The 14,658-nt window shown below is 42.1% G+C and overlaps 1 protein-coding gene across 10 annotated transcripts in view; it reads right to left on the reverse strand.

Annotated features, from left to right (window-relative positions):
* Positions 1–14,658, reverse strand: part of UBE2F (ubiquitin conjugating enzyme E2 F (putative)) — a 625,415-nt gene that overhangs the window by 40,018 nt on the left and 570,739 nt on the right. For 8 of the 10 annotated variants that reach the window (XM_033944350.1, XM_033944352.1, XM_033944349.1 and 5 more), the window contains one exon: positions 414–476. In XM_033944350.1, coding sequence (XP_033800241.1) covers positions 414–476 — 63 coding nt within the window. Of the gene's footprint in view, positions 1–413; positions 477–8,046; positions 9,292–14,658 lie in introns of those variants that run through there. The other 2 variants (XM_033944359.1, XM_033944353.1) reach the window with 1 other exon arrangement.

Consider the following 14,658-nt stretch of genomic DNA (forward strand, 5'->3'; position numbering starts at 1 on the left):
AGCAAATATAGCCTTAGTGTGCTCCTTACATGGGTCTTTCCCATGTGCTAAGGCCACTTGTACCGTGATTGGAAAATGGCACATTTTCCCATTTTCCAAATTAATAACCACACACTTATTGTGCCATTGGTGCATGGCTATTATAAATCTTTAACACCATCTATTTTGTAGGCATTAAGGGCCCCTGCTAACCCTGCATTATTCAATTAGCATGTGGCAGTGTCTCACATGCTAACTTATTAGCACTCTTCACCCCCTTTGAGGAAAATAAATATTTTTTTAGCACTTGGTATATATGCACAAAAAGGTGAATTTGTTCCATTGCAATAGCCAGAACAGTTCTGTTTGAAAAAATCAGAATCCTGTGCTGGCTGGTCTGAAAACAAAATGCATTCACTTGGCTGTCAACTCACCTTGTCTCGTAGATGGTGTTCTGCAGCCTCAATATTCAAAGGATCATCAAAATTCAAAAGATCCTGATTTTGGGGGGGGGGGGGGGGGAAAGCACAAACACACATAATATAACTTAAAACAATAAAAATTGAATGGTTAAAATAACATTTCTGTAAAATAAATCTTTATTGCTTTATATTTTATATCTTGTAGAGCTATATGATTATTCTTATTTTATATATATTAAAGAGACATAAACACACACACATGTATATATACTGTGTGTATATATATATATATATATATATATATACACACACACACACACACACACTTTCTGTCAAAAATGTAAAATATGGGAAGATTAAGTTCTTACCTCTATAATCTGACATCACTGATAACGACAATCATCCATGACATCCTGCCTAGGAGCTACAAGATCATACCCCATTCCAGAAACTTTAAAAGAGGAGGTGGAATAGCCATCATCCTAAAAGACCACTTTAACTTCCAGACCACACACTCCAAATCAACTGAAGACCTAGAAATTCTATCCTGAAATATCACGAAACATGACCTGACCACCAACCTGAACACCATACTGTTCTATATCCCGCCCAACAGATGGAACAATGCTAGTGAAGAGTTTTCTGAATTTCTCCTCCTTAACACCTCCAATGACAAACACAACCTGCTACTCGGTGACATCAACCTCCACCTAGAGCAGGGGTAGGCAATTCCGGTCCTCGAGAGCTGGAGCCAGGTCAAGTTTTCAGGATATCCACAATAAATATGCATGAGATAGATTTGCATCTCAAGGAGGCAGTGCATGCAAATCCATCTCATACATATTCATTGTGGATATCCTGAAAACATGACCCTGCTCCGGCTCTCGAGGACTGGAATTGCCTACCGCTGACCTAGAGTAAAAAGACACCCCAATAATCAAAGAACTATTCTCCTTCTTAACATCCCTGGGATTCTTCATACCCCCCACTACCACCACCCACCAGAAAGGCCACCACCTAGACTTAATCTTTTTCTCATCTAAAGACCCTCACTCTTCACTCATCAGCCTAGCTAACATTACCTGGGCTGACATCATTTGATCGGACCACTTGAGAGCCAACTTCCAAATACGGTGGACCAACTCACATCCCAACAGATCAACAAAACACAGAAAAGACAATCCAGCAACCTAGTTCAGACCCACCCTCAATCCTACTGAATTCTGGTCCCATTTCGAACTACTATCCAACCCAGACTCAGAACACAACTTGGAACACTCTCAGCAATCAAATCCTAGACAAAATTGCTCCACTAAAGAAAGGCAAAAAAAGATGACACATAATTGACAGGTGGTACGACGCAGAACTAGCTACAATCAAAAGAAAAGGATAAAGCAACATGGAGATCCAAAATGCACAAATACAAAAGAATCTCCAAGGAAAAACGACGCAACTTTTACTCCAAGAAAATAGGATCCTTCACAACTAACAGCAAAGAACTCTTCAAACTAATCAACTCACTATTCGAAACTGACCACCTAAAACAACCCTCCTCCATTCAACTGTCAAGCGATGAGAACTTTCCACATTTCTTCAAGTCAAAAGTTCTCAACCGTAGAACCTCCTTCCAAAACATCCCACCCAGCCCCCCTCCCCCCCTCAATCTGACTTAATCTCAGCAGACATGATCTGGAACCACTTCGAAATTCCTAACTGGTTCCTATTTCTCCAGCTCTCTAATAAATATGCCAAAACCTTCTGCCGCCTAGACAACTACCCACCCATTATCATGAGAGCAGCCCCTGCCCCCTTTAAGTCCATGCTCTATGACTGGATCTCTCAACTAATGGCAAACGGCAAATTCCCAACCAACCTTGGCCACATCCTTATCAGATCCATTGTAAAGAACCGCAAAGACCCCATATCCACAACTTCCAACTACAGACCTGTAGCCAACATCTCCTTCTTCACCAAATTTATGGAAGGCTTGATCAATGCTGCCCTCTCAAACTATCCGGAAAAATTCCCAACACTTCACAAATGCCAATCTGGATTCCATTCACACTACAGCACAGAAACAGCCTTAGCTTCCATCACTGATCACATCTCACACCTACTCAGTTCAGGTAAATGAGCACTAATACTCCAATTCGACCTCAGCAGCACCTTTAACCTGGTGGACCACAACATCCTACTCAGCTGTCTTGATGCCAAAGGCATCTTGGGCCACGTACTTAACTGGTTCAAAGGCTTCCTAAAAAACCGATCCTATCAAGTCATCAGTGAACAAACCTACTCCCAAACATGTTTCAACCCATGTGGTGTCCCTCAAGGCACCCCCCTATCCCCCACCCTATTCAACCTATATATCTCCTCCCTAGGCCAAGAACTATCCAATGTGAACCTCCAATCTTACATCTATGCAGATGACATCACAATCACAGTTCTCATTTCCACCCTATCAATCAAAACTAGACATTTCATCTTTTCAATCATCGACCAAGAAGAACAATGGTTCGCAAATTTCAAGCTAAAACTAAAACAGGAAAAACCCCAAATATTTATGGCCTCCCCTCCGAACAATCCCACCGAACCTTCCATCAACCTAAATGGAAGAAACTTCCTAATTGATCCTACAAGTAAAATCCTAGGAGCCATCTTAGATCAACAACTGACATTCGAAGCCCACACCAACATCCTTATCAAAAAATGCTTCCACTTGTTATGGAAACTATGCACACTAAAACCAGAACCTACAGTTATTTGGCATCCACCAATCCCTATGGGTGTTGGATAGTTGAGAGCCTACTGTACTTCAGGTCTGCCTCCTTTGTCAGTGGCTTAAACTGTATCTCTTCAGTTTATACCAAAGCAATCGATAAGTACTACAATGTAAAACATAAGAAGGGTATGGGAACTTCTTTGACAAGACACTTCTATTCTACTCTGTAACAAGTACAGTGAACAAAGTTAATCAAAACATATCATATAAAACAAAGTGGAACAACCAGACCATCTATCAGAATGCAATCAGCACTAACATTTCTGAAGTTTGTATACTCTCAATTGCATTTGTAATGATAACATGGCTTTGTTCTCATATCTGACTGGAAGAAGATTTCAAGATCTGGATTCACATACTTGTCTGAGACAGTCAGCAGGTGGATAATTAACTGACAGGGCAGGATGTCAGGATTCATATGCCCTGCTTCCAGAAAGACTTTTATTCATTTATTCATTCAATTTTATTAGCCTGTCCTCCCAAAGGAGCTCAGAACAGGTTACAAATTAGGTACTCAAGCATTTTCCCTATCTGTCCTGGTGGGCTCAGAGTCTAATGTATCTGAGGCAGTGAAGGATAAAGTGACTTGCACAGGGTCACAAGGAGCAGTGCGGAGTTTAAACCCACAACCTCAGGATGCTGAGGCTGTAGTTCTAACCACTATGCCACATTAATGTTCCACTCTGGTGCAAAGGGCATACAAGTCCTCACGAGTTGTGCACTATCAAAGCAGTCACCGGAATCTAGGATGGGACAGATGAGCCTGCCCTTAACACTGAGGACCCAAAAGTGGAGTCATTTTGCACTATGTCCACTCTATAAAACTTTGTGAAATGTGGATCAAGTACCCACTCTACAAATCTCCTCAATAATAATAATAACAACTTTTGTTTTTCTATACCGCCAACACCCGGAAGAGTTCTAGGCAGTTTAAAGATAAGAACAACTGGACAATGAGCATAAGACAAATATAATTGCATAGTTCTTAGACAGATAAAAATTTATTGAACAAATAGGTCTTTACTAGTTTCCTGAAAGAAGAGTATGATTTAGTTTGATGAATCAAATTACCTAACCAAGATTGAGCTTTACCCGCTTGAAAGGCCAAGGTCCTATCAAAAAATTTCTTATAACAGCAATTTTTTGGATTCGGAAATATAAATAAGCTAGTACAATGAGTAAACTTAACCGGTCTATACAATTCAAAATGAGAGATAAGGTAATGTGGAGATAATCCAGACAACAGTTTATAACAAATGCAGGCAAATTTGAAAAATATTCTAGCTTCAACAGGCGGGATTGCCGGGTCCTCTGCCCATGAAGAAGCTACACTTGTCATGGAATGTGCTCTCAAAGATATTGGCAGCTGTTTACCATAGTTAAAGTATACTGACAAAATTGCCATGAGAATCCATCTGGAAATAGATGCCTTAAATGCTAAATGCAGGGCCGCCATCAGAAATTTCTGGGCCCCTTACTGAGCAATTCTATTGGGCCCCCCACGCACCCCTTCCCCCCGACCCCCCCTTCTTCCATGGGCCGAATACACACATACTTTTCTCTGTCACCGCACTCTTTGACTAAAAGATTTGTAAGCCTGCAACCACGTCAAGGTAGACTCTTTCAGCAGGGCCCTAACCTAACCTAAACTAAACTAATCTATACCTATCTATTCTAAACTAACATATGTCTAGCGCGCACAAACCCCTGCTCTACGTGGGAAAAATAACACCAGCTCAATGCTTGGCGTACGCTAAAGCCACTATCGTTACTTAGTAAAAGGAGCCCTATTTTTAAGAAATAAATTATTATTATTATTTTCCAATGCTCAATATGACTTCCTTTTTTAAGGTTTGACACTTGTGCCAGAATATTTTTACTAAATTTAAGAAGTATTTGCCCTCTTTTAAATGGTATAGAAGTTAAAAAAAGGGACAGGCGTTAATGAAGTCATTAGGTTCAATCTAGCCATTTATTTCTGTATGAATTTAAACAACTAAAAAAAAAGATAAATAAAGCTCACCCAGTCATATAAGAAATGGCTCTACAGCAGGGGTGCCCACACATTTTGGGCTTGCAAGCTACTTTTAAAATGACCAAGTCAAAATGATCTACCAACAATAAAATTAAAAAAAACCCCACAAAGCACACTGTATGCAGAGAAAATGTTAATTATCATTTATATTCCGCAGGTTTTCAAAGAAGTCAAGTCAGACGATTCTATGCAATGTCACCTCAGGAACAACTATACAAAAATAGACAAATATACCCCCTCCCTTTTTACTAAATCGCAATAGCGGTTTTTAGAGCAGGGAGATGCACTGAATGCCCTGTGCTGCTCAAAGGCTCCCTGCGCTGCTCAAAGGCTCCCTGCGCTAAAAACTGCTATTGCAGATATAAATTCTCTAAACAGACACATTTTGATCACTAAACTGAAAATAAAATCATTTTTCCTACCTTTTTGTCTGGTGATTTCATGAGTCTCTGTTTGCACTTCCTTCTTCTGACTATAAATCCAATATTTTTTTCTTTCTGCCCCTCCCCTTTTCTTTCTGTCTCTCTTTCTTTCTCTCTCCCCCTGCCCCCCAAGCCATCGCGCCAATTTCTCCACTTCCCCGATTCTTTCCCTACCCCCTAAGCCACCATGCCGATTTCTCCCTGCTTCCACGAGCCAGGTCAGGAATGTACAAGCGCCAGACTCACAAGACTTCACCTCTGATGTCAATTCTAACGATGGAGAGGAAGTTCCAGGCCAGCCAGGCAGCGATTGGCTGGCCCAGAACTTCCTCTCTGACGTCAGAATTGACATCGGAAGTGAAGTCTTGTGAGTCCGGCGCTTCTATGTGCCTGGCCTGGCTCAGGGAGGCAGGAAGAAAAAGATTGCCAAGGCAACACGATCGACTCACATTGCCTTTGCGATCTACTGGTCGATTGCGCTTGACCATTTGGGCACCCCTGCTGTTATGGTATCCTGTCCTGACCTGAGGAAAGGGGTTTAGTCACCCCAAAACTGTCTTATTTCCATTTCCTATTTATAAACTTTAATCAATAGATACAATACTACTTGATTCTATGTAAAGCAGCAAAACAATTTTTTCTACCTTTTGTCGTTTTTGCTTTAATCATCTTGTCTTCACTCTTCTTTCTAGCCAGCATCTGTCCGCTCTGTCTTCCATACAGCATCAGCCCCTTCCATCCACTGTCCGCCCTCTCCCCGTTCCATATGGCATCTTCCCTCTTTTTATGCTCCTTCAATAAACTGTCTATCCTGTGCCCCTTCTCTTCTCCTTTGTACATGATTGATTTCAGCTCTACCACCTCTCCATTTTTCTCTCTCTGTCACCACCCCGTCCCCTATGTTCTGGCATCTCTCTCTTCTCCTTTCTTTCATTCGCACCCCACAGTCTGGTATCTTCCCTTCCCTGATTCTCTAGCATCTCACTCCTTTCATTTTCTTCCATCTCTCCCTCCCCCCTCCATGCTCTGACATCTCCTCCTTCCTTTCCCCCTTCCTTTTCCCTTGGTCTGGCATACTTTCCTCCTTCCTTCCATGCCCTGGCATCTCTTCCTCCCTCCCTTCCCTCCAATCCCTGGCATCTCATTTCATTCCCTCCCTCATCTTCTTTCTCCCTCCAGTTGAGTGCAGCAAGTCTCTCCCCCTCTGCTCCCTTTCCTCCTTCTGTCACCCATGACCTGGCGTCATGAACTTCTTCAGGCAGCAGCATTCACAATTTGCTGCAGTTGCCAGCTTCGGGCCTTCTTCTCTGTCGGGTCCTGCCTTCATGGAAACAGAAGTAGGCAGGACCCGGCAGAGAGGAAGGCCAGAAGCTGGCAACAGCAGTGAATTGTAAATGCTGATGCTAGCCGAAGAAGTTCATGATGCCAGGTCGAACACCCGGGGCAGACTGCTACTCTCCCCCCCCACAACCCTCCTATCTCTCCCTCCCTCCCATCACGAGACTCTAAACAGCACTGCTCTACTCTAAGCAGGCTGCTTCAGGGCTTTCTCCTGCCGTGATTCCCTCTGGCACGCCACTGATGAGGTAAGGAGGGAGAGATAGGAGAGTCGGATCGGGTTGGGGGTCGCCCGGGATAATGATGAGGCTGCTGCCAGCGAATCCAGCAAGGGTGAGGCCCTAAAGCACAGCACTGGCAGGCCCCCCTGACTATTTTGGGCCCTAGGCCTGTGCCTACTGGGCCTATCCTTTAATCTGGCCCTGCTTCCCCCCATATGCCCTGACATCTCTCTCTTCCACTCCATGGTATGGTATCTCCTTTTCCCTCCCTCCCATGGTCTTTGCATCTCTTTACTCCTTTTCCTGATCTTCCTTCTCCCTCCTTCCCTCTCTCTCCCCAATTGGGTGCAGCAGTATTTCTCTTCCCCCTCCTCCCAGTGGGTACAGCAGTATCATCAGCATTTCTCTTCCCCCCCAATTGGGTACAGCAGAAGCAGCATTTCTCTTCCCCCTCCCCCCTAATTGGGTGCAGCAGCATTACTCCTCCCATTCCCCCCCATCTCACACACCCGGCAGATTCACTACAGACAAAGGCAAGTTGCAAGTTTCCCTTGGTTGCTGACCTATCTCCCAAAGGGCAGCGACAGAGGGAAGTTTACAACTTGCTGCTCTTGCTTACTTCGGGCCTTTCTCGTTGCCGGGTCCTGCCTTCACGGAAACAGAAAGTAGGCAGGACCCGGCAGCGAGAAAGGGCCGAAGTAAGCAAGAGCAAGTAAGCTTCCCTCCATGGCTGGCCTATCTCCCGCATGCTCCGGGGCTCTAATGGTCCATGCCAGCTTCTCTTCTCTACCCCCCCCCCCGACGTAACTTCCGGTTTCAGAGGGAAGCCGGGTTCGAGTCGCTTGCTGGGGGTTTTTTTTTGTTTAAAGTCCGGCGGGTTTTTCGGCGGCTCTTCAGGCTGCGCATTAAGCAGTGGCGGCAGCAGGATTCGGCAGATGACAGCCGGGCGGGCATCTAAATTTGCTGGGCACTGCGCCCAGCTGAAAATCGCTGGGGAGCCCGGGCCCCCTGTCAGCTCTGGTCCACTGAATGCAGGACTGGTAGTACTGCCCTGATGGCGGCCCTGGCTGAATGGCCCAGCCTGGCCGTACTAGTATTGACTGTGAACGGAAAGCCAAGTCAGTAGTCACTTTAAGATAACGGAGAACTCTCCACACATCCAGTAACTTTAACACTTTGTCCTGTTTCTTTGAATCCGTGGACTGGATGCAGTCCTTTATCAGCAACTCTACCATCTTTCCCAGTACTGAGGTCAGACTCACCGGTCTGTAGTTTCCCAGATCTCCCCTCAAACCCTTCTTGAAGATCGGCGTAACATTCGCCACCTTCAAGTCTTCTGGAATTTTTCCCGATTTGATCGACAGATTGGCTATTAGTTGAAGCAGTTCAGCTATGGTACCTTTCAGTTCCTTGATGACCCTCGGATGGATGTCATCCGGTCCTGGGACAACAACCACTCCCCCCAGGTCCAGTGTCTGCCAGCTGAGATAATTGACTTGTAATTCTCCACACCCACAACATAAGCTATGGAGACTGCCTGCAGGTGGAGCTCTGCCCAACAGAACTGGGCCTTCAGTCTTAATGGAGCACTTTTGGTACCTTCCTGCTGGCTGACATAAACCGCTACTGTGGCATTGTCAAAGAAGACCACTATCCAGTAAGGAGTCCAATATTCATTCAAAGCTTGTGTTAATATATTATACTATAGCTTCTCCAAAAATCAAATTTCAATATAAAATCAAATAAACATAACAAACATATAAGTACATGTAAAGTGCAAATAAAGTGCTCAAATCACCAACCTTAGTGCACAGGTTTTTGAAGGGACCATCATAGCACAGGTTTTTGAAAGGACTATCATAGCACTGTTAGGTCCTATACACCGCCTTCTTAATTGCTCTCTAAACATCCAAAGTAAATTATTCACCACAATTTTTACTTATCTTAGTTGTATTTGGATTCCTGAAAAGGACGGTGTCACATTTAGCTTCCTGCGCTCGTGTTTTCACCAAACTCAGATCACTCAAAAAGATATATCCAGACTTGCAACCCCTGTACTTGAGTTTCACATCTGCTTCGTCAGGAGGGGGCACTACAACAATTGAAAGTTATATGTTAAAACTCAACTCAACAAACAAAACAAGACATACTATAAACAGCGTCTATAAAGCTAGCCGTATGACTAAACTCCAGTCTGTTTATCGTCCATTTCCTCTGAAACATAGAAACATGACGGCAGATAAAGGCCAAATGGCCTATCTAGTCTGCCCATCCGCAGTAACCATTATCTCTTTCTCTCTCCAAGAGATCCCATATGCCCATCCCAGGCCCTCTTGAATTCATACACAGTCTCTGTTTCCACACATCTACCACCATTTCCGTAAAAAAGTATTTTCTCAGATTACTCCGGAGCCTATCACCTCTTAACTTCATCCTATGCCCTCTCATTGCAGAGTTTCCTTTCAAATGAAAGAGACTCGACTCATGCACATTTATATTACGTCTGGCATTTAAACGTCTCTATCATATCTCCCCTCTCCCGCCTTTCCTCCAAAGTATACAGATTGAAATCTTTAAGTCTGTCCCCATAAGCTTTATGACGGAGACCACACACCATTTTAGTAGCCTTCCTCTGGACCGACTTCATCCTTTTTATATTTTTTTGAAGGTGTGGCCTCCAGAATTGTACACAATATTCTAAATGAGGTCTCACCAGAGTCTGAAAGGACATCCATTGGCCTTGAACTGGATAGCCACTTGAATGAGCTCTCAAGATGTAAACCTGGCATCTGTGGTCAGGATCACCTGGAGCAGTCACATATAAGCCTTTGCCCAAGGAACCACCATCATGGTTGCTGCTATGGATCTCAACACCAGTAGATAGTGCCACGCCATAAGTATTGGCATCATAAAAAGGTCTGAAATTTGTCTCCAGATCTTGTTTGCGAGGAAAAACACGGCCTGCTGTATTGAAACAAATTCCCAAACACTCCAGGGATTGGGACAGTACTAATTGGCTTTTCCATTAGTTGACAATCCAACCCATGTTCTGCAACAGTTGGACCACTTTTGCCACAGCTTTTTCTCCATCCAATTTGGACAGGGCTCTGATCAACCAATTGTCCAAGTATGGATGCAATTGTATTCCTGCCTTGCGGAAATATGCCGCTACCCCAACCATAATCTTGGCGAATGTGTGTGATGCTATTTCTAGACTTAAGGGAAGCGCAGAGAACTAGAAATGTCTCCCCAGTAGATGGAATCTTAAATATTTCCTGTACTCCAGGAATATGGAAACATGAAGTTAGGCCTCCATCAAATCTAAAGAGGATAAGAGTTCTCTCGGTGCTACTGCCACAATGACTGATTGAATGATCTACATGCGAACCGCGGCACTTTCAGGATTGGTCTCCAGTCGTCTGAGTCTTTCTTGAGTATTATGGATGCTCCTCAGTTGACCTTTAAGCGCAAACCTGGCATGGTATAGGGGTAGAAAGTTCTGAGGAGTCCATTATAATTGATTTTAAGCCAAATTGAGGGGATTTGAGGAAAATAGAGGTTTTTTTAATTAAAGAATCAGGAAATCTAATATGGAAAATCTAGTCAGGAAATCTAATATGGCCGCTACAGCAGCATTCTGGCAACAAAAAAAAATGACCCAGGAAAGCTGCACCAAAGTGGATCGGTAGTATGGAATGTTGCTGCTCCTTAGGTTTTGGCCAGGAACTAGGGACCTGGATTGGACACTGTGAGAAAGGGCTAATGGGATTGATGGACCATTGGTATGACCCAGTAAGGCTATAGCTAGCCCCAGAAACCATCAAAACTGCAGTCCTGAGAACCCCCTCTTGATTTTCACATAGGCTATAACAGCCTGTATTCACTGTGCTTTGCTGAACTGGTGCTATTGCCTGCTTCAGCTTATATTGCAGCTGGATAATGGAGAAGATCACTGCCTGAATCAAGTATAAATCAAGTCCAGGATGCTGTGATCTTCAAGCTGCCAGTGGGGCTGATGCCTCAGAATTCAGATAAAAAGCCCGAAAATAACAAAACTTCTCAGATCAGATCAGAAAGATACCTTCCAGCTCGCGTTCAGAAGGAAAAACTTGAATAGATGCAGTATAGCCGACTGAGGAAGGAGGCAGACCTGAAGAAAAAGTACATGATTCCTTCTGCACAGCTCACGGATAGGGGAAGATAACTTACTCGTCAAGACTCGTGTGTCCTGTGCACCAGAAAAATTATTACTATAGTATAGTGGTTCTCTGCCCAGTCCGCAGGACATATCTAGTCAGTCAGATTTTCAGAATATGCATGAGATAAGTTTCCATGCCCTATTATCATTCAAGATTTATCAGTCAAGCCTTCCTACTTTCCTAGATAGACTGTTACCACATACACTTTCCAGATCCCTAAGTTCGACCGAACAAAATCTACTTTCTGTACCCTCCTTAAAGATTATCGGCACGAGACGTGCAGAGATCTTTTCGGTCATCGCACCACAGTTATGAAACTTACTCCCAGGCTATATTAGAGAAGAACCTATATTAGACAAGTTTAAATGTTCATTGAAAACCTCTCTTTATAATGATGCCTTCGAAAATTAAAACTTTCATTCACAGATATTAACATTGGAATACCTTTTCATTTTAAAAATGATCTACTCTTTCTTTCTTCCCCAACCTATCATATTAACCTTTAATGTCGCCTTTCTCTATAATACTGTAGTTCTACCCCTTCTCCTCCTGTTTCTATATGTCTGTCTTCAGAATTTGTCCTTGTACGTATAATTATGAGTTTCTATTACCCCTGATTTTTAATATATAATATTCGCTCTGAAATAATATAAAAGCTTATATAAGCATTTGCATCAAATTTTAATAAACTTGAAACTTTATGCAAATCTATATCATGCATATCCTGAAAACCTGGCTGGCTGACTGTATCCCAGGGACTGGATTGAGAATCTCTGCTACAGTAAAATAGCTAAGGCAGGTCGTGAATGGCTAGGAATCCATGCCAGGAATCTTGCATGGATTGGCTGAAGTGTCACAGACAATATATAATTTTTAACTTTGAGAAAGTCTGTGGCAGCTCTTATTCATATGCCATGTTTGGGGGGGTTCTGATTTTAGGTTTTAAATTAGAACATAAGAATACAAGAATAGCCTTACTGAGTCAAGACTGATGGTTCATCTAGCCCAGTAGACCGTCTTCACAGTGGCCAATCCAGGTCACTAGTATCTGGCAAAAACTGATATAGTAGCAACATTCCATGCTACCGATCCAGGGCAAGCAGAGGCTTCCCCCATGTCTGCCTCAATAACAAACTATGGACTTTTCCTCCATGAAATTGTTCAAACTTTTCTTAAAACCAACTATATTAACTGCTCTTACCACAACCTCTGGCAATGCATTCCAGAGCTTATCTCTGAGTGAAAAAATATTTCCTCCTATTGGTTTCAAAAGTATTTCCCTGTAACTTCATCAAGTGTCTCTTAGTCTTTGTAATTTCTGACTGAGTAAAAAATAAATTCACTTGTTTTCCCTCATACGAGAGGAGTTCCATCCCCTTTATCATCTTGGTTGCTCTTCTTTAAACCTTTTCTAGTTCCGCTAAATCTTTCTTGAGATAAGGTGACTTGAGAAAGATATCAATTTAAAATTTGATTGAAATGGATTGATTATAAATTTTCATTGTATGATTAATCACAATTGATTGCATGGTAGGGGGTTCTGGTGAACTTCAATAAGAATGGACATCTGAATCACTAGCTTTCAAGTTTCTTGCTTAAAATCCTGCAATTACAACTTTTAAATCTTCAATTTGATTATTTTAATTCTTCACTAATTAAACACAATTCTGAATCCTCTGCAGCTGCAATGCTGGCTTCAAAACAACAAAAACAAGCAGCACAGTCTCCTTCTAAGATGGCTTCAGCTCCAGAACAAGATATCTTTCTTCAAACCATTATGGATGAAATTTTATCCATTAAAGAAATTCTCCAAGATAACCACAATTCCTTAGCTCTCAGAGAAGATATAAATGATCTTAAATCTCAAAAGAATAAAGTACAAATTAAATCTGCTGAAACCGCCACAAAATGTATGACCAATATAGAAAACATTCTAAGAATGAGAGAAAAAAAAGAAAGAAATTGACTTACTTAAAAGAGCTTGAGGATCTTAATAGATCCAGAAGAAACAATATCAGAATTCTGGGATTCACTGAAGGTATTGAAAATAATGATTCAACAGCTTTTCTGGAAAAAGATTTACCTAACATATTTGATCTACATCTTGATAAACTGGAAATCGAAAGCTCATCGTTCTCCTTCCACGAGGTCAAATCAGCAAAAATTTCCTCAATCTTTTGCTATCATGCTCCTTCGATAACCACAAGCATTACAAATACTTCAGAAAGCAAAACTAAAATCTTCAATAACATATGGTTTAAAGTTAATGTTCTTTCCTGATCTAAACAAAACTACAGTGCAAAAAAGAAAATCATTCTTAGCTCTCCATGATTGGCTTAAAAAACTAGGATCACAATATGGACTTTTATATTCAGCACGGATGAAGATTACTCGTTACAACTCGACACGCTCCTTTGATGAGCCGGAAACTTTAATACAATATCTGGACACCTTTACCTTAACAAATGTTTCAATCTACTTCCTCTGCACTCCTGAATTTCAACTTTGTAATCCTGCTAACTAATCCTGTTTGGTAAAATTACTCGCATCGGCATCATTCCATTGCTATGACCTGCATTACAAATTTGTTTACATATATTTACCTAATGCTTAACTTAATATATTTCTATTGTAAACTTTAACTTGACTACATACTTGTTCACTATTTGTTTTTCAATATCTCCATTACTGGATCTATCTTTTTTTGTGCACTGATTCCACCAGAGTTTTCATCTCTGCACATGGTCTGCATTTACAACAAGATCGTTTGTTGTTATACACTAGATATTTTTGATAAATACCTCTGACTACCTTACTGTGTACTGTTTTTTTCCTGAGTTTGAACTTTACCTTGCTATTTTTATGCTTGTTAATTCCTTCTCTGCTGGAGATCGTAAATACCCCTTTGTTGTGGAAGTGTGGATGCAGATTAAGATGTAGCCTTGGATGATGGGCTCCGACATTGCCTGAGTGCTGGACTTGGAGGACCACCAGGCCAATCAGGTTTTCAGGATAGCCCTACTGAATATGCATGGAGATTTGCATGCCTGGCACCTCCATTATATGGGTCCACTCCTTTTCAACATATTCATAGGGGATCTGACTCAAGGGCTTCAAGGTAAAATAACACTATTTGCCGATGACGCCAAACTATGAAATATAGTAAGTGAATGCAGTTTACAGAATTATATGGCGCAGGACCTGCTTACATTGGAAAGTTTGCAGCTAGGCTTCAATGCTAAGAAATCCATGCAGGACGT

This window comes from Geotrypetes seraphini, chromosome 5, assembly GCF_902459505.1.
Source record: "Geotrypetes seraphini chromosome 5, aGeoSer1.1, whole genome shotgun sequence".
NCBI classification, from domain to species: Eukaryota; Metazoa; Chordata; class Amphibia; order Gymnophiona; family Dermophiidae; genus Geotrypetes; species Geotrypetes seraphini.